Source organism: Nothoprocta perdicaria, unplaced genomic scaffold, assembly GCF_003342845.1.
Source record: "Nothoprocta perdicaria isolate Ctin4 unplaced genomic scaffold, notPer1 scaffold_50, whole genome shotgun sequence".
In the NCBI taxonomy this organism is placed as follows: Eukaryota; Metazoa; Chordata; class Aves; order Tinamiformes; family Tinamidae; genus Nothoprocta; species Nothoprocta perdicaria.
The window spans coordinates 1279529-1297903 of NW_020455755.1; the positions used below are offsets into that span (position 1 = coordinate 1279529).

General features: G+C 47.2%; 1 protein-coding gene across 7 annotated transcripts in view; it reads left to right on the plus strand.

Annotated features, from left to right (window-relative positions):
* ACACA (acetyl-CoA carboxylase alpha) overlaps positions 1-18375 on the plus strand; it is a 109240-nt gene that overhangs the window by 11786 nt on the left and 79079 nt on the right. For all 7 annotated transcript variants that reach the window (XM_026047775.1, XM_026047778.1, XM_026047777.1 and 4 more), the window contains 11 exons: positions 1213-1259; positions 3144-3396; positions 11029-11161; positions 11395-11533; positions 11796-11905; positions 12333-12414; positions 13463-13561; positions 14178-14284; positions 14426-14536; positions 15434-15643; positions 15960-16130. In XM_026047775.1, the coding sequence (XP_025903560.1) occupies positions 3170-3396; positions 11029-11161; positions 11395-11533; positions 11796-11905; positions 12333-12414; positions 13463-13561; positions 14178-14284; positions 14426-14536; positions 15434-15643; positions 15960-16130 (1389 nt within the window). In that variant the 5' untranslated portion in view covers positions 1213-1259; positions 3144-3169. The remainder of the gene's footprint in view (positions 1-1212; positions 1260-3143; positions 3397-11028; positions 11162-11394; positions 11534-11795; positions 11906-12332; positions 12415-13462; positions 13562-14177; positions 14285-14425; positions 14537-15433; positions 15644-15959; positions 16131-18375) is intronic.

Here is an 18375-nt window from a genome sequence, read left to right on the forward strand (position 1 = left end):
GCTTCCTTCCTTGCTTCCTTCCTTGCTTCCTTCCTTGCTTCCTTCCTTGCTTCCTTCCTTGCTTCCTTCCTTGCTTCCTTCCTTGCTTCCTTCCTCTTGCAAGTGACACAGAATCATTCTTCAATGCCTGTGTTGGGCAGATACTTTTGAATTTTTTTTCAGTCATAACCTTTCTAAGCACATCTCTCTCTGAAAGGAACTGCCTGTGGCCCCAGGGAAACCGAGTTTGGGAGAGCAATGATACAGCCCACAGTTTGATCTAAATAATTCAGCATAGTGCGTTCATGGTAAAAGTGCATAAGCCAGTTGGCTCTGTTTTTAATTTTCTGATGAAATGAAGGAGCATAGTGATTAAGGATAGTAGGGTCTGGAAATTCCTTGTCTGTGCTCTAATCAAAACCATGATCGTGTCCTGTTTGTGTTGCAGTCTTGCCCTTGTAAACCAGGAGAACTGTTCATGTAGGTATCAAAGCAGGGAAGCCGTGTCCCTACACTTGGCTTGGCGTGGCAGCAGTTAGCTGAATTTACGGAGCATTTCCCTGGCTCGGGAAGTGAGTGTGCTGTGAGCATTTGGGATCCGAGCTGCCTTTTCTGTGGAGGGAAGTAGCTGTACAGAGAATTGGGCTGGGAGATAAGTGTCCCCTTGTCTCGCCCTCATCTTTATTGCTGCATCACAGCGTCATAGTTTCTTTTACAGATAAGCTGCTGTTTTCCTAATGTGAAAATACGGTATGTTGACTGTGTCTGGTATCTACCAATTGTCCCTAATGTTTCTAGGAATGCATTTAGGGTTGAGATTTACTCCCAAGCATCAAATTCAGTTGCAACTGGCCGGCAGATTCGGAAGTGCAGAGGTGACAGAGAGAAGAGCTTGGTAGATCTAAGTAGATAACCCTGTCACAAAACGTCACTTTTCTCGGAAACCAGACTGGAGGCCATGTGGGATGCCGAGGTCCCTGTGTCTTGTGTGTGCTAACACGTTGCTCACAAGCTGTCAGAGTGCGGGAGCAGCAGGAGGTGTTGCAGCTTGAGCTGAGTATCTTAGATTCCCTTTCTGATTTACTGAGTGACAGTTCTCTGCGCAAGCTCTGTAACTTGTTCTTTGCTGTTTCACAACAGTTCAGTGCTTACTGGTTGATAAAGCTGGGAATGTCCATCCAGGGTATTCTTTTTTTCATAATTATAATTCTCAATAATTCTCTTATTTTCCAGTTCATTTTGGAAGTGGGTATCTGCTCAGATCGCAAGACTAACAAGAGGTTAGTGCATAAACATTCCTATGTTTTTGTTTTGTTTTCCAGCTCTGTGTAGATGTTTCATAAGTGCATAGAAATGGGGCAGAGCAAAGCGTAGCAGAAGTGTGTTCCCCATCTCAGCTATTCTTGACTTTGCAGTGGAGCGCTCCTTTGGTTCTGCTTTTTCTCTATTTTTTTTTAATATATCCTTAAAAACAATACAGTCATTCTCAATTGGAGCAACACTGAATTTTGATACTTCAAAGTTTCCTGTGGTAAGACGCAAATAACCTTGTGTGATGGTTTGTAATGGGAAATGGAGACCTCCACTTCAGCGTTTTCTTGCAATGATTTATAAACCAGGTCACTAAGTTTCGCTATATTACCATGGGGTAGATCGCATCCTCTGATTGACATGGGTGATCTCAGACTGAGAGGGGAAAGTCAAGGTGAGGTTGCAGGTGATGGCTGAGCCAGTTTGGCAGCTCACTGCTGCCAAGAGGGGGAGGTTTTGCTCCTCTCTCCATCATCTCCTAGGAGTATCTTCCTGTCCCTCCCTCCTGCCTGTCTGACCCACTGCTGAGCTGATCCTACTGCCAACCTTGCAGAAAATAGTTTTTTTTTTTTTTTCTCTGGGTTACTCTTCCGAGGATTTTGTTGTTGTCTCTTCATTCAGAGGGGTCTGGAAAGTACCAGGACTGCACCACGAAAGCACCAGGATAAATGTGAGCAGAAAGCTGGAGGAGGAGAGGAAGGGTTAGGTAGGAAGACCTCTCTCTTTCATGGTGATGGGTTCGTAGATTTGTTCAGGTCATTCTGTCATAGCTTATTCTTGTACCTGAATGAGCTTTGAAAAGTCTACCTAAAGTTGATGTTCTCAAGTTAACAGTAAAGCAGGTAGCACAGCAGTATGTGGAAGAAGTTTAAAGTATTGCTGCCCATGCTATGGCTGTGATGTGCATAGAGAACTCTAGGGGAATCACTTTAAAAAAGATCTTCGCTTAATCCTGTAGTTAAGCCAGCATCCAATGACCTCTGCAATGAGGCTTCTCTAAGCCCAAAAACTTCAAACTTCTTGAGTTTGCCTCAAGCTTTTGATACTTGCACACTCAAAGGTAGCACTTCTGGTTTGGAAAATGCCTGAGCTCATGACATGGGAGTCTGAGAGCAAATTTTAGGGAAGCAAACTATAGGATTTTGGCCTGTTCTTTTACTTTTTTTCCGGGTGTCTGCTAATGAGCACAGCAGTTCAACAGCAGACCTCTTGGAAGCAGGATATTGTGCTAAGTAGACCTTTGGTCTCCTGTAGTCCCACCTTAATGGTGGGGAGCTAACCAATATGCTAGGTCTGCTCACGTTAGTATGTGCTTGGTAGATTACTCAAATTCCTGAAGAATCCTAAGAAATACAGAGTCTTTGGAAAAAACTAAGAGATAACATGTTCTATGTTCTGCAAGACCTTTGGAAGATGCATTTGTCATTTCAGACTTGAGCGATTAGCATTAAATAATGTTATGTGTAATATCTAGCACAATGAGTTCCAATATTCTGACGCTATCAAAATAGACATTTTTAATGAGAAATTCTGGGTTTTTAGTAATGTGTTTATCTGCAGTTTTTTTTTTTTTCTTTAAATGTTTACTGCAGCTTTGTCTAAGCTAGTGGATTTTTGCAAGAGAATGACCAGGTGCTTTGATCTCTTAGTCCTTGTACAAATAGTAAAGTATATGATTGTAGTAGATGGGGTTATTCTTGATCCTAGGGTCCTCTGTGAGTTCAGCTTTAGTGTTTTAACATGCCGTTTCTCCTTAGAATTTAACCCTGTTTTGTTGTTGTTTTGGTCTGTGTTTTTGCAATAGCAGATATTAACCTCAGTTTTTGTCTTTTGCTTTTGTTTCCCTGATACAGTGCTGAGAGCCCAATTTGGTGGAATCATGGAAGAATCCAACCCACCCACTAAACCTGAGGAATTGAACCCTCACTCTCGCTTTATCATTGGTTCCGTGTCAGAGGATAATTCAGAAGATGAGACTAGTTCCTTGGTGAAACTTGACCTGCTAGAGGAGAAAGAGAGGTCTTTGTCTCCTGTATCTGTCTGCTCGGATTCCCTTTCAGATCTAGGACTTCCTAACGTTCAAGATAGCCTGGCAAGTCATATGAGGTATGAGTAAAAAATGATACTTTGGTCCCATCCTCAGGCTTCTTACCCCATCTATTCCAAAGATACACCTTGCAAATGGAAAACTAATTATTCTTGCCTTTATGTCCAGGTTCTGGGTTTAGCTTCAGCTCTTTTTGCTGCGGCAAAACGTCTTCTGACATTCTATTTCAAAATGGGCTCTTGTCTGTATATCTCTACCAAGGCATCATTTTGCATTGAGTTTAATGACACATCTGTGTCAAAATTTAAGTGTTCCTGAAAAATCTCAGCTGCCGAGTATTACGATGGGTCTCTATGTTGCCTGTCTCCAAGCTTTCTCAAATTAAAATGTGTTGACTGATACTTTTAAAGCTGTCAGTTGTGCATGGCTTTTGGATGGGGTAATTGGGCCATGTTTGTTCAGTACAAGGGCATTATTGCCTTTGGAGTTTGGGGTTTATGTGTAGGAAACATGTTTCTGGAGCCAGAAGAGCACGGTGCCGGGTGCAGCGGCAGCAGGAGAGCCTTGCTGTGATGCTGCTGCTTGCAGCATCGGCCAGCGCCGCCTCCCCGCTGGGAGACAAGCAGTTTCACCCCGACTCCTAATTCCTTATTGCTCAAACAGGCCGGTGCAGTTGGGTTTTTCAGATTGTGGTGTTGGTGTTTTCGTATCAAAGAGCTATTTACTCTCCCAGTGTTGGTGACTTGCATAGCACGCAGAATTTCGTCTGTTTTAAGGTAGATATTTTGTACGCTGCAGTGTCTCTGTATAGTTGCTTAGTAACTGGTCAGTCTTGCTTTAATCTTACTTGCTTTTACTTACCCACCTCCCATGAGATACGGTGTGTCCACAGCTGTGCACAATAGCGTGCTAAGGTCTTGCTGGAGCAGGGTAGAAGGAGGAGATACTGCATGTGAGAAACAGAAGGCAGTGAGTGATCACCACGTTGTGCGTTTATCTAGTTATCTTGTACTAGGTATAATGCTTTGTGCTCCGTCTTCAAGAATTGCAGTGGTTGTGATTGGATCAAAGTGAACTTCTTGTCTCCTAGTTACTTACAGATATGTTTGTGATCATCTGTGTTTTGGTGTCTTTCAACCTCAGGTTCCCCTAAAAGTTCCTGCCTTTGGTTAGAATCAAATCTAGATGAGCTTCCCCTCCAGTCGCTTTTCCTGGCTGCCTTTTTAAAAGCTCTCATCTCGTTCCAGGGACACAGAGGTTGGTCTGAACCTACCATAGGCCTTTCTGAACAGCCTCTCGGTAGCACCAATTTGTTGCTTTGGGAGAAACTGTTAGTTCCAAAAATGCTTCTGCTTTTTATGGACCTTTGTGAATGACACTGTATCCCTGTTATTTTCCAAGGACTTGGTTGGTCTGTCATCTGTGATTGCCTGAACTTTACAAGAAGGCTCTATCCTTGATAAATAAATCAACCCCCTCCTTTCTCCTCTGCTGTCATTCACAAATACGATGTGCCTTTCCTCTTAGTGGTGCAGGTTCCTTAAGGAGTCCAGAGGTAATGCAGGTAGATGTTTATATCTGTGTGATATATATATATATGTGTGTACGCACACACACACACACATGCATTTTTGGTGAGAGTTGCTTGGCTTGTGCAGATTAATTTTGGTCTATTTTCAAAGTGATGGTTCCTTGCTGCTTTAAGGAGGCAGTCTCCCAGGATAAATAGTAGCAAACCCTTGGGATAGGGACGCAGCAGTCCATAGCTCACGGAGGTGTTTTGGTTATACTGATAGATACTTCTAGCCAGCTGGCAGTAAGAAAAGATAGGCAGAATCATAAAACAAATTTAAAGAAGATTACCTTTCTACTCACTTAATTCCATCGTTTCCAGTTGTAGTAATTTGGCAGACTAAAAGATGTTTTTGAAGCAGGAAAAAGATGTAATCCTATAACTGTGTGCATTTTAGGGTCAGAAGAAACTGTATGAGTGCTTAAGCATCGGTGTGGAAATAGACAATAGGAGAACAAGAAAAACCGAGGCTCAGCACTGGCTGCCTGCAACTTCTAGGACACTACTGGGCCCCAAAGAGCTTTAATGCAATAGGGGTGCAACCCTGAGTGCTTCTGTTGTAATGTGCTTACTTTGGCACCCTCTTTTGAGGGTACTTGACTTTCAATTAAATTGGAGAGATGTGCCAATTCAAATAAACAAAGTCACAGCATTAGACTGTTTTTCTAAGATAAAGTAAGGTGAATTGAAATAGTTTTCCGGGATAGAAGTCCCTTTCATCAAAAGATTTCCAAACAGTATTTACAGATGGAGAAACTGAGACGCAGGTAAGTTAAACAACTTGCCCAAGTCACTCTGGGACAGTAAATTGGTAGAAAAGAGATATTCTTGCATCTAGTTTCCTTTTGGTGTTGTCTAAACTGCAGCTTTTTCGCCAGTGGCAGAGACAAATTGTGGAGTTGTGTGCAGCACAGGTGAAGCAAGGTGGGAGCACGGCAACACGCCTCCTTGGCAGGAGGAGCTTGCCACAACTTTTGCCATTGTCAGCGTTGCAGGTGCTCTGCTTTGTTCTGCAGTTCCCCATGGGAAACGTTAGTTAGCAGACGTGGGGATAGCTTGTATTTGAGGTGAGGTTTGTGCTAGAGAAGTCCTTCTTGGGTCGCATTTATATCTAAAATACAGTCAGGTGAAAAGGAGCTTGTGAGTGTGCCTGGCCTGTGCAGCCTCTTAAGCCTCTGTGCTGTTGCAGGCGCTCCTGCTTCCTCTGAAGAGCAGTTTGAAAAGAGTGTCCGTGGGCGGCTGGGCGGGCTGGTCTGTGTGCAGCGCCCGGCAGCTCGGGGCTGAGCCCTGCAGTCCGCGGGGCCGCCGCGTCCCATCGATCGCCCTGACCCAGGCGCCGTGTCCGCGGCTACCCCTGTCCCTCCCCGCGAGCACGGGGAGTGCGTGTGCGCCCTGCGCTTCCCTCCAGCGCCTGATTGATCTGGGTAAGGGTTTCCGCTATTGCTAAAGACAGCCTTGCTGGGGCAGGTTGTGCACTGTAGGCTTCCATACTGCTGGACGTCTGGTTGTGGGCCTTTGGTTGTGACGGTTGGCTACTGGTGTATGAGACTGAGAAATTGGTGATGTGACAATGGTTGTTGAATTGGTGTATGGCACGTCAGTGATTTAACCAAAGTTGTGTGCTCAAAACATAACTGTGCAGATTAAACTCTTCTTTTCTTGGTTGTAGATGTGCCTTACTGAAAGAGCAGCAGCAATACAAGTAACATAATATGTTTTCTTACTCCATTACTTAGAGCATCTCACATCAAAAAGAAGTGTCCTTAAAACTACTCATTTACAGTTTACATCCTCAAAGTAGCTGTCTGTTGCGTTCACATCTCTAGTGTTTTGTTAGTCTTTTTGCTTCCAAGCACGACTGAGATGTCTTTGAGCACAGAAATCTCTACTGGCACCTGAAGCTACAGGCCTGCCCTGACACAGTGTCTTGTGCACTGAACCCCAGCCAGGGGCTGTTTCTCTCTGAAGTTTCAGTGATTAAGTAGTTTTTCTATAAAAGCTTCAAATCTGTTGTTTAATAAATTGCTTTTGACTATTCCTAAATATAACCCTAATTTTAAAGGTGGTGTCTTATATCAAATTCTTGTTAGAATTAGAATATATTCCACGTATCCCCTGGTATTTATCCATCAGGAATAGTGTTTCATCAGTATTCCTGATGGATAAGTACCCCCTTTCTGTGCGTGTGTGTGTGTGCTGCAGCCCCCTTAAGCCTCCCTGTCACACGAGCTGTCTGTGCACGGGGCGCTGCGTCACGGCTGGCGCTGGCACGCAGCAGTGCTGGGCGCCGGGCAGGCTCCTGGCTGCCCTGTGCCCGTCCCGTGTGTCCCTCGTGGCAGCAGGAGCTTCCCCCAGCACGGCCGGGGCTCGAGCGCGGGCGGCTTCCCCGTGCTCCCGGCCGCCTGCGTTCATTCCATGCAGCCTCCTCCTCGGGAGCTGAGCTTTCCAGTGCGTGTTGTGTTTGCTGGGAAACCTTACTCCGGGCTGAGCCATCCTCGTGCCGTGGTTGAAGCTGGTTTGGGGCTCTAGGTTGTTTTTGGAACAGAGGCAAAGGTCTGGGAAATGGCTTTCAGAAAAACAGTCTGCAAAATAGAATTTCATTTCAGTGTTTGTGCATGTAAGGATCTGTGTGTGTATGTATATTAATGCTGATCTTGACTCGGAATTAAAAGCTGAGGAATGTTAATAGAACCATAGATCTTGCAAGCATTTTATTTTGGAAATGAGGGAATATCACATTTTCTGTGTGAAGTGCGTGCCCTATAAACTTGCTGAACATCTGGTGAGTTTGGCCAGTCCTGTTTGGTGATGGCCAGTAGAAAAAGCGACTTTTCTTTGTCTTAGGAAGCTGAGCCCGCAGGTGTTGGGGTCCCTGCCATGCTGACGAGCTGCCGGGAGCAGAGGGCAGCAGGGGCGCTCGGGGCAGCAGGGCTGAAGCCCTCGGGCTGTTGGCGCTCGGGGCGTCTGCTTGTTTGCATCTGTTCTTGCCCTGGCGCTCCTGCCTGCTCTCTGGTCACACCTTCCCGCTGGCACTTCCCTGCCCGCTGCCACGGCACGTTGCTGTCCTCCGTCGCCCCTCTGCCCACTGAGGAAACGGGTTCCATGCGGACCCTTTATCCACGGGTTCCATGTGCTTTATCGGACACATGGCACTTTGTTGTCCCTTGCTTATCTCACCTGCCTATTGTTAGTCCCCGTGGGCTCGTGGCCTCTCCTCGCTGCTCGGTGCTTGCTGGCATCGCCTCAGCGGGACGTGCCGCTCCGGGCACGTGCTCCTTCTCGGGTGCTGGGGGTGGCAGTGCGGGTGTTGCTCGGACCCTTGGGACACATGCACAGCAGGCGACGGCTGCACTGCCTGGACACAGCCCTGTGCAAGGACAGGCCCAAATGCCGTCTGACTTTGAAATGTAATCCAGGCGCTGAGTCCAGTTTTAATCCAGGTTGCAACAAGGCTTCTGTCCCTCGCTGCCCTCATTCTTCCTTCCTGCCCTCCTCAAAGTTTGCGGCTTTGCTTTCTGCACGTGCTGCATGCGGTGTGGAGCAATGCTGCCAAGCGCTGGGGAGGCGCTTGCTGCCGCAGAGCCGCCGGGCGCCGCGCAGCCCCACGCGGCCCTGCCCCAGCCCCGCAGGCCGCCAGCGCCTGCCGAGGCCCCTGCCGCAGCCCAGGGAGCAGCTCCCCTCCCGGCGGATCCGCCGCTCTGCCCTGGATGCGGCGCGGAGCCGCTGCCGGAGCGCGCGCTGCGTCACAGGAAGGAGAGCGGCTGCGAGAGGAGAGCCAGGGACAAAGGTTAAGGAATTGGAGCAATCAGGGAAGTGCCGGCGCCTCAAGGAGAGCGTGTGAGCACCCGGGGCTCTCTGCAGCTTCCCTCTGCTCGGGAAAAACAGCAGCAGCAACGACAGACAGGCCGTAAGCAAAAATAGAAGCTGGTAATTCCTTCACTGAGGCAGCATGGAGGATTCTGCAGATGAGGGTCAGGAAATGAGATACCACATGCTGCAAAGGTAAGAGCTGCTGGTGTGATTTGTCTCCTGGTAGCAGCATCTCTCCGGGACTGAGTAACTGGGCGCGCTGCGCTGGAAAAATAGCAGCCCGGATTTCCAGGTTGCTTTTATCTTAACTGGAGAGATGACAGGAAGAAATTTGCATGTGGATCTGTGCATGCTGCCTCCGAGGAAGGGGCTAGATTGTGTTGTGCTTGGGACATCACTATTAACAAGGCTTACTTTTCTACACAGCCTTTAACCTCTAAAAATAAGGATAGACCAGCATCTAGAAAGTTGCAGCCTAACAAAACACTGCAGTTGTGACCTGGTGAAGAGCAGGGATGGCAGTTACTAACACTCAGTATTTCTCATGTTTGGTTTAGAGCTCAATGTGCCTTCTTCCTTGCTGCCCTGCTTCTCCCTCATTGTACCGTGTAAAAACAAAACACATCTCTCCTTGCATCTGTGACTGTCAGTAGATAAACGTAGTGTTCTTGGTGTGCTTCCCATCACAAATTAACCTGAACTCCCCTTGCTTATAACCCAGTGGTTGTGCTTTATTCTGCGTGCTGCAGTTCTGTGCGTTTGTGCGATCTGCTGTCGTTGTTGTCGCCTGTGCAGCGGTGTTGTGCGACAGCCCGAGGCCGGCAGAACAGCCCTTGTTCATCCACAGCTGCAGGTCCTCACCCCAAGATTTAAAATTTTTGCTGCTCCTGCTGAGGCTGCTCTCAATGAGCATGTAATGATGATCTCTCTGATTTATTTGTAGGACTGCACTCCTTTGCCAAGCTGTAGATTAGGAGCCTTTTTCCAAAGAGGTGAATTTGGTCAACCCCATCTACATCTGTCCTCTCTTTCTTATCAAACTCTTGCTGCTGGGGCCAGTGCTAGGCATGATATCACCATCTTACTCTCATTTCTTCTGTCTGTCACCTTTGTTTCTGCTGTTGCTGGCCTTGTGGATGGCTTTACAGTCTCTTGCTCTGTTTAAAGCAGATTTTCAGTCAAAATTTTCTTTTCTTGCAAGACCATCATTGCTTAGAGCTCTTTAACAGCAAGTTCGTTTGTCGGTGGATTATCTCATGTGTCTGAGACAAAGATTGATGTGTTAATGCAGAATGTCGGGCCTGAATTGCAAATACTGCAGCTCTGCTCTCTGATTCCTCAGGGAGGAATCCCAGAGTTGGACTCCTGCTTTGTTGGGACCTTGCAGCCAAAGGAGGTGGCCTGTGCAAAGGAGACGAGGAAGGAAAGGGAATATCCATGTGTGTCTGCGCATGGCAGATAAACGTGTCTTTACAGGCACATCCATCAAGCCTAGATGCTGATCTTGCCTCACCTGGAAATCAACTTTCTTTTCTAATACTACCCCTGTTGTTGTACCAGGATTTGGCATGCACCTTTTCAAATATGTTGTGTTGGTTGTTCTGAGTCAAGATCTTGTCTGTTAATGTGTCCTGCAAAGCACAGCATAGCCTTGTTAGTGCAATGATGGATAAATCCTCACAGTATCTGCAGGCTGTTGATGAGTGGAGCCCGAAGGGGCAGTCTGTGCGTTCCACCTCGGGCTGTTCCCAGGTGCCTCTGCTGGCGTTTCCCGGCTTGGTGCAGCAGGATGCTCCCGAGCTCCCTGCAGGGCAGTGCGGCTCGCGGGTCCTGGCTGCGTGTGGGAGCAGACCCCGACGTGCTGCACGCGCCTCTCCTGCGCTCAGTCCCCTTCCAGCCCTGCCATTCCGCGTGTTCTGCCCATCTCGTCCCACTTCCCGGGGGAGCTGCTCAGTGGGATCGGGCCGGCAGAGGCTGCTTGTGGTTGTGCTTCCCAGGGACGCAGGGCATCGCACAGGGCATGGAGGCCAGCGGGGACAGACGGCTGCTTCACGTGGCACTGACCCTCCTGGGCTGCGCACCTCTACAGAGCATTAAGCAGTTCTTAGAGTGCCTCCCTAATACTCATTTAGTAGCATCTGTCTGACAGAAGGGTGTGGAGGGAAGGATTTTCCATCAAGGTGTTTGGGGAAGGGAGGAAAAACTGTAAAGGGGAAGTTTACACATTTTTCCTGTCTGTCCTCTGTTCTTGTACACGTGTTTGGAGGCAGTAAGGTTGATATTTTCTGTCTCCCCCTCATTTCCTTAGGCCCAGTATGTCCGGTTTGCACCTTGTAAAGCAGGGCCGGGACAGGAAGAAAGTTGATCTACAGCGGGATTTCACTGTGGCTTCTCCAGCAGAGTTTGTAACTCGTTTTGGAGGGAATAAAGTTATTGAAAAGGTAGGTTACTGCCAGGTATCACCTCAGCAGGGCATGTTCCTTGAGCTGTGGCTCCTTTGCAGTCTAAGGCTCTACTTTGCAGATAGCAAAATATTAATATTCCTGGAAAGCTGTCTAAGGAAGCAGCAACCAGAGAGTTAATGAAAGCCTTCAGAGTAAACAAATATTTTAATTGTTGTTTAGCGTTCTGTGTCATTTAGGCTCTGTCTCCTCGCTGCCTCTGCTCTCTTCAGGTGCTGATAGCGAATAACGGGATTGCAGCAGTGAAATGCATGAGATCCATCCGGCGCTGGTCCTACGAGATGTTTCGAAATGAGCGGGCGATCAGATTCGTGGTCATGGTGACCCCTGAGGATCTGAAGGCAAATGCAGGTGGGCTGTAAAGACGAGCACGGCTGCCTCCTTGTGCACACGGGGGTGTGAGAAGTCGTCTGTGTATTCTCCACGCTGTGCAGTATTCTGTGATACCATGTACTGCTCTGGTACCATGTACCACCAAAAGTGAATGAGAATGAAATAAGAAGGAAAACTGGGGGCAGATTTTAGGATTTGCTCGTAGTATAGATGTAGAGTTTGAAACCAAGTACCCTTGAGCAGATGTGCAATCTAAATGTTCTCTCCTTCGTGTTGGCAGAGTACATTAAAATGGCAGATCACTACGTGCCAGTTCCAGGAGGACCAAACAACAACAACTATGCAAACGTGGAACTCATTCTGGATATTGCTAAACGGATCCCAGTGCAGGTGAAAAGTGCCAATGTCGCTTTCAGATTGGGAGCGAACACTAAGCAGTCTTCTCTCCATAATTAAGGAGCTGTATCTTGGGGGAAAAAAAGAAAAGTCAAAGAAAGGGAACTTACAACCTATCCAATCACTGAAAAGCAGTCAATATGGGATACAGCAGATTTTCCGGTGGGAATATTTGCAGGAGGTAGAAGGGCATCCATCTTTTCCCTGCCTTTACTGCCTCTTCAAGAACTTATATTACTAGCAGTCGTCTTTGAGTCCAGTGCACTGAACTAAGCACATGGTGTAATACGGGTGCTAGTAAACATTAGGAGGCTGTTTCTGTCTGGTTGGGAAGACAAAAGACTTGATGGTAGCTGTATGCTTTAGATTTCTTCTTGCTGGTTTGCTGAAACATAGTGACTTCTGTTGTGTTCTTCTGCAGGCTGTATGGGCAGGCTGGGGCCATGCCTCTGAGAACCCTAAACTGCCAGAACTACTCCACAAAAACAGCATTGCTTTCATGGGTGAGGATACCTGCTTCTGACCTGTGCCTAATGCAGCTGAGTCCGTATCTTAAAATAAGTGCTTTGGGATAAAAAGCTGAGAATCTAAAATAGAGCCATGGTACAGAGTTCAGGAGTGTAACACTGGTGATACGTTATTTATGCTACTCACAGGGACAGAATATGCTGCCTGACAAGGTAGACTGTTTCCATTAATTGAGGCTAACAAAACTATATTACAATAGACCCAAAATACTATATAGGATTTCGCTCAATAAGGGCCCAGGACTGTAAGATAAGTGTGGACAACCTAATCCCATGACATTTTTTTTCTGTAGGGATTGTAAATAAATGGTTAGCCCTTTTTGCTAGCTTTGATTAGGACAGAGACATGAACAAAGTCTAATCTCCATGTTTGTGGTGTTTAGACATGCTTGCTTTTTATAATAGGGCTTTTTCCCAGTTTCGTCTAAATGATGATACATCTCTTCATGGAGAGGAGGTGTGGGTACGGTTTGGATGTAGGCTCTGAAGAAGCCCTTTTATGGGAAGAGCAGCAAGTTACACGTCCAGTTTAAATCTCTTACCATTTATATGCTACAATTTCATGCAAGTCAAATTTCTAGTAAAATCAGGACATTGAATTATTTTTTTTTCAATAGACAGAGATGCATGTGCTTAATGCCTGCTACAAACTGCCATCCCCTCTTTGAGAGCAGGCGGAGCTGGGGACGAGCGTGCGGCGGGTGCTGCTTGGCCAGGCCGGGTGGGCAGCAAGGGCACTTGACAGTCGCAGAGGACCCTGCGTCTGTAGAGCTCAGTCCCTTTTGCTTCCATCTTAGTCAAAACATATTCTAACTTGTCTAGTTTTACTTTGCTTGCTGCTGCAGTTAATGTTCTTGGTTTCAGTTCAGAAATGGTGATTTATGCTAGCTGCTGTGTGGCATGCAGCAGACTTTCTAAGAGTGGTTATTTGTCCCTCTTGCAGGGAACCAAATGACACCTGATGGCATTTCCCTGGCGCTTTATATCTTATGTCTCTTTCATGAGTTGTGCTTGCTCTTTGCAGGTCCTCCAAGCCAAGCAATGTGGGCTTTAGGAGATAAAATTGCTTCATCAATAGTGGCTCAGACTGCAGGCATCCCAACCCTTCCTTGGAGTGGCAGTGGTAAGAAGGAAATTCTCCTCTGTATAAAGATTATTGTAACCTTCTTTTTGCTCTCTGACAAACACGGTATTTAGGAAATATCCGTGCATAAAACGGTCTCCTGATGGATGATGTGTCTCATCTTTTTAGGGATTTAAACTTCCAATGTCCAAGGCTTGGACATAATAATTAAAAGACATGTGGGTATATTGGGCAGCATTTGCATGTCCTTATGCTTTTAGTCTTAATTGTGCAGCAGGAATACCTGATATTATTGTAGTTTTTATTTTTCTACTGTATACCCTCCAGTTTTGGAGCCTGCAGACAGTAATCTGCTTCTACAGAAGCTCTGTTCACTTTCAAAAGACTGTAAATAACTTTTTTTCTCGGTATCACACAGGGTAAGTGAAGGAGGATATAGCTGTTGTCGGCTTCCAATTGGAATATCCACCCCCCCATAAAACAGAGTACCTTTTTATGTTCTTTATCCTCTTTGGTAAATGCTTCCAGGCTAGTTCCTTGTTGAATTAAGATTGCTCTTTGTTTCAGCAGTGTGTGACACTGTTTCAGCAGTGTGTGACGAGTTGTCATTGTGCCTTGCAGCAGGCAGAGCTAGAAGCTGCTGTTTGTGTTTCAGGTCTTCGAGTGGACTGGCAGGAAAACGATCTGCAGAAGCGTATCCTGAATGTTCCCCAGGACCTGTATGAAAAAGGTTATGTGAAAGACGTAGATGATGGACTGCGGGTAGGTGCCTAGAGCTTGAGGACTATTTAAGGTCCTGCTGCTTGCAGACTTTAAGAGAGCCAGACCCTTAATTTACTGCTTAAGGGAGTGGGTCTGTGAACGCTTTGTACATAGCCATGTGTCTCTGTCCCTTTTTGTCAGGCTGCTGAGGAGGTTGGTTACCCAGTCATGATCAAGGCCTCTGAAGGAGGAGGAGGAAAAGGAATTAGGAAAGTTAACAATGCAGATGACTTCCCCAACCTATTCAGACAGGTAATTTTCACCGTTGTTGTTTTGGGTGTTCATGGTGGATCTGAGACCACTGTGTGGGAAACAACAAAGAACAGACAAAAAGTGTATTGTGTATCAGGACCTGTCTAGCTGCTATGAAACCTGAATTCTGGCTTTATTTCACAGGATTTCAGCATATTTGCATATCCAAAACAGTCGTCAAATCCCAAAATATCATGGCAGATGCTGAATAAAATCAAATTCTGGCCTTTTTTCCCTCAGTAATTATGGGCATTTGCAGTGCAGCTATAGCCATCTTTAGTTGATGGGCTATTTAGGAAATCTGAGATGATAGAAGCTGCTTGGTAATTATACTGTCCCAGGGGAAATGCTATGGCTGCTCATCCTTTGGAAAATGAGCTGGGGGTGATTGCAGCTAACACAGTAGTTTCCAAAAGCCAATCTGTCCATTTCCATGGAGCAGCGGAACTGCTGAGTGTGTGTGGTTGAGGGAGCCCTTCACGGGTGCGTTAGCCCTTCTGGACTGGTTTTCCCTCTGTTTCTGTGTTCTGATCTGAGCTTGGAACCAGAGCAGATGATAGCTCACATAAAACTTGTCAAGATTAATGTTTTTTAACATTCAATATTATTTCCTGGGAGCAAAATTTAAAAGTGGGAGAGAATATGTTTGGAGCTGTGGCTCAGGCCAGCCCTCAGTTTTGTAATGCCCTCAATGTTTTATTTTGAGCACACTGGTCACTTCCTCGATCTCATTTTCTCTGTCTGTAGTCTTCTCAGAATGACAGTTTATTCAATTGAGTTTATTAAAGCTTTTTTAGTGGTAACAGTCCTTTCTAGAGAGGTGGCCACGGAAAGGATTTTTGGCTAATGTCAGAACTGGAGAGGAAGCTGGTTTGCATCTTGCTGTCTCCACTGTAGGTTCAAGCAGAAGTGCCAGGCTCGCCCATCTTTGTCATGAGACTGGCCAAGCAGTCCCGTCACCTGGAGGTGCAGATCCTGGCCGATCAGTACGGCAATGCCATCTCCCTCTTCGGCCGTGACTGCTCCGTGCAGCGCAGGCACCAGAAGATTATCGAGGAAGCACCCGCCTCCATTGCCACGTCCGTGGTGTTTGAGCACATGGAGCAGGTGAAGTGGCTCTGGCAGCTTTCTGTTCCGTGGGAGACTCCAGAAACAGCCAGGCAGGAGCTGTAAATGTTTTGTAATGCTGAATATTGTACATAGTTATTTGAAACCATGCCCTCTGTAGAATAAATGAAATCACACAAGGAACAAACTCCTACCACGTGCTTTCCTTGGAGCCGTTCTCCTTGTGCCTCTTGCATCCTTTTGGCCGCTTCAGAGCGCTTACCAAGAGGTCTGCAGTGGCTGGGGTGGCTGAACAGCGCGTAGGCAACTGCCTGTGGGGCCTGGAAATCGAGTGCTCTCTTCTCCTGTCTCCTAGTGTGCCGTGAAGCTCGCCAAAATGGTTGGGTACGTGAGTGCCGGCACTGTGGAGTACCTGTACAGCCAGGATGGCAGCTTCTACTTCCTGGAGCTGAACCCCCGCCTGCAAGTGGAGCACCCGTGCACGGAGATGGTGGCCGACGTCAACCTGCCCGCCGCACAGCTCCAGGTGAGCAGAACCGGGCCCCTGCCTCTGGAGGCCTCCAGACGTGGGATAGTGTAGAGGGCTGAGCATGAAAAACCTGTTCTGCTGAAACATTAATAAAAAAGGGGCCTGGGCTCTTGCGTGAGTCACTGCCGGGGCTCTGTGTTAGACCCAGATCATGTACTAGCCTTACGCGGGGGACTAGATGTGGGAGAATATACAGAGTGTTAAAGAGCTCCGCTAAATGTGCTCAAAAGTGGTATGTGTTTGTGTCTGTTAGAAGAACTCCTCCACGCTTCTTCTCTGCAAAAAGACCTCCAACAACTAAACGACTCGGATATTTCACAGCCTGGGATTCCCTTTCTGTGGCTGTAGCAAAACTCATGTTGCAAAATATGGATAGATAAAGAGGGATTCTTCCTGTGTTGCTCCACCTAGATCATTCAGGGAGAACTTTAAGTAAAGGGAGTGTGAAGGCAAGCAGTAGAGATATGAAACAGGAGGCAGGAAAACTGAGTTAGGAGAAGGTTGCGTGTAAAAAGCCTGTCTCGACAAGCTTCGCCTGTGAGTAGTTCACCTTTAGGCTCTGGATTTCCTTTGTCAATGGAGTTGGCTTTGGGACTAGCAGAGCAGTCCAATGCTCTGCCAGGTTTGAGCAGCGTGTCACGCTCTGCAGTGCTGCCAAAGGACAGTGCTCTGTTCCCAGAGTTTCCAGTGGCAAAGGGAACAAAAAAGACTTTTCTAAAAAAAAAAACAAAAAAAATTTTCAGCCAGTAGAGGAAACAAAATGTCAGAGCGTCTTGTGGGCTGCTCTTGGCTAAGAGTTATGGGAGTGTTTGGAAGTGGTAGCTCTGGTAACCTACCTTACACTTTCCCCTTTCTCATTTTGAATTTCTGTCCCTGCTAACCCTGCCATTCCTGAAACTGCAAGATGTGTCTGTGCAGTGTGGAGACCAAGAAATGCCATCACGCTGAGTCTGGTGCCTTGCAGATCCTCTTGCAGGCGATTCCTCTTCACTGCCCTCTAAGCACAGAGTTCCCAGGAACCAGCTTGCATCAGAGTCTACATAAGAAAAATTCCAAATTATGGTAGGCCTTGTCCTGCTGGGCATCGCATGGGAGAAGCAGCTGCTTGCACTTCCACAGAGCTGTTCGTCAGCCCTCACTGTGCTTCATGCAGCTGGGGCTGGATTCACTGTGCTGCCTTAGCAGGAATCCCAGGAACAGTGACATTGTTTTCTTGCTAAACCGTTGGAGTAATTTGCTTTGGGTTTGGAAAGTAGCAGCTTTTGCAGCTCTGCCACCTGAGACACTGCCCAACAAGTTACCTTTCAATAAGGAGCAGCTTTCAGCGCCTGCAGGCCCGCGGAGCTTGGGATCCCGTGGCAGCTCCAGAGCTTGAGCAGTGAGATGTTTCCAGGCCACAGGCACTCCAGCACAGCTCCCTCGGCCTGCCTGGCACGTCCTGACCGCTCCTCCTGTACACCTCCCATTGCAGTCGCTGCCGGTGAAGGCCCTGGTGGCCTCGTTTCGGCACGCAGGAGGAGCAGATCAGCTGGGTTTTGTTGGGCACTGGCGGCTCTGCGCTGGGCGCGGGCTCAGCTCAGTGCCCGGTGGCTCCGTGTCTGGCTGCAGAACATTGGAGTTTGGTAACTGCCCTGGTGCTTTTATCATCAGCCGCTCTTCTGCCACACTGCAGCTGCCGAATGGAACCTCACAGAGCCCGTAACCAGTTTGGTCTCTCTTTTTCCTGAGAGGCCCCTTGGTGTCTGGCCTATGGTTGAAAGAAATGTCTGAGGTCAACTCCAGCCTGTGTGAACTGTAGCTAATGAACAGAGCAGTTGGAATTCCATCCCATAAGGATACAGTTAGCATCCAGTTCTGCAAGTTTTGCAATTTATGCTTGTGAAATTCCACAAAGATCTCCTGCTCCCAGTTGAGGGCCTTTTGTCTCACTGAGATCTTAGTATATTTTTAACAGGTGTAATGTGTGCCCAGCCTCAGCTGACCTAACATCAGCTGGCCTTCTCTGAAGCCTTGTAATCAGGCATGGAAAATTCTAGCAGAAAGGTGTGAGGTGGATATTACACTCAGTTCAGCAGGCCTGAGTAATGCAAAGGATATGTCCAAGGGAAAAGCTCCCATAAGAAAACAGGCATCAGCAAGACCAGAACTGCAGCATCAACTTCTATGGGGAACTGGTAGAATTCATCTTTCAAGGAAGACGTATTCTCTGAGAGGGGAGCCACTTATCTAACAGTGGTTATTT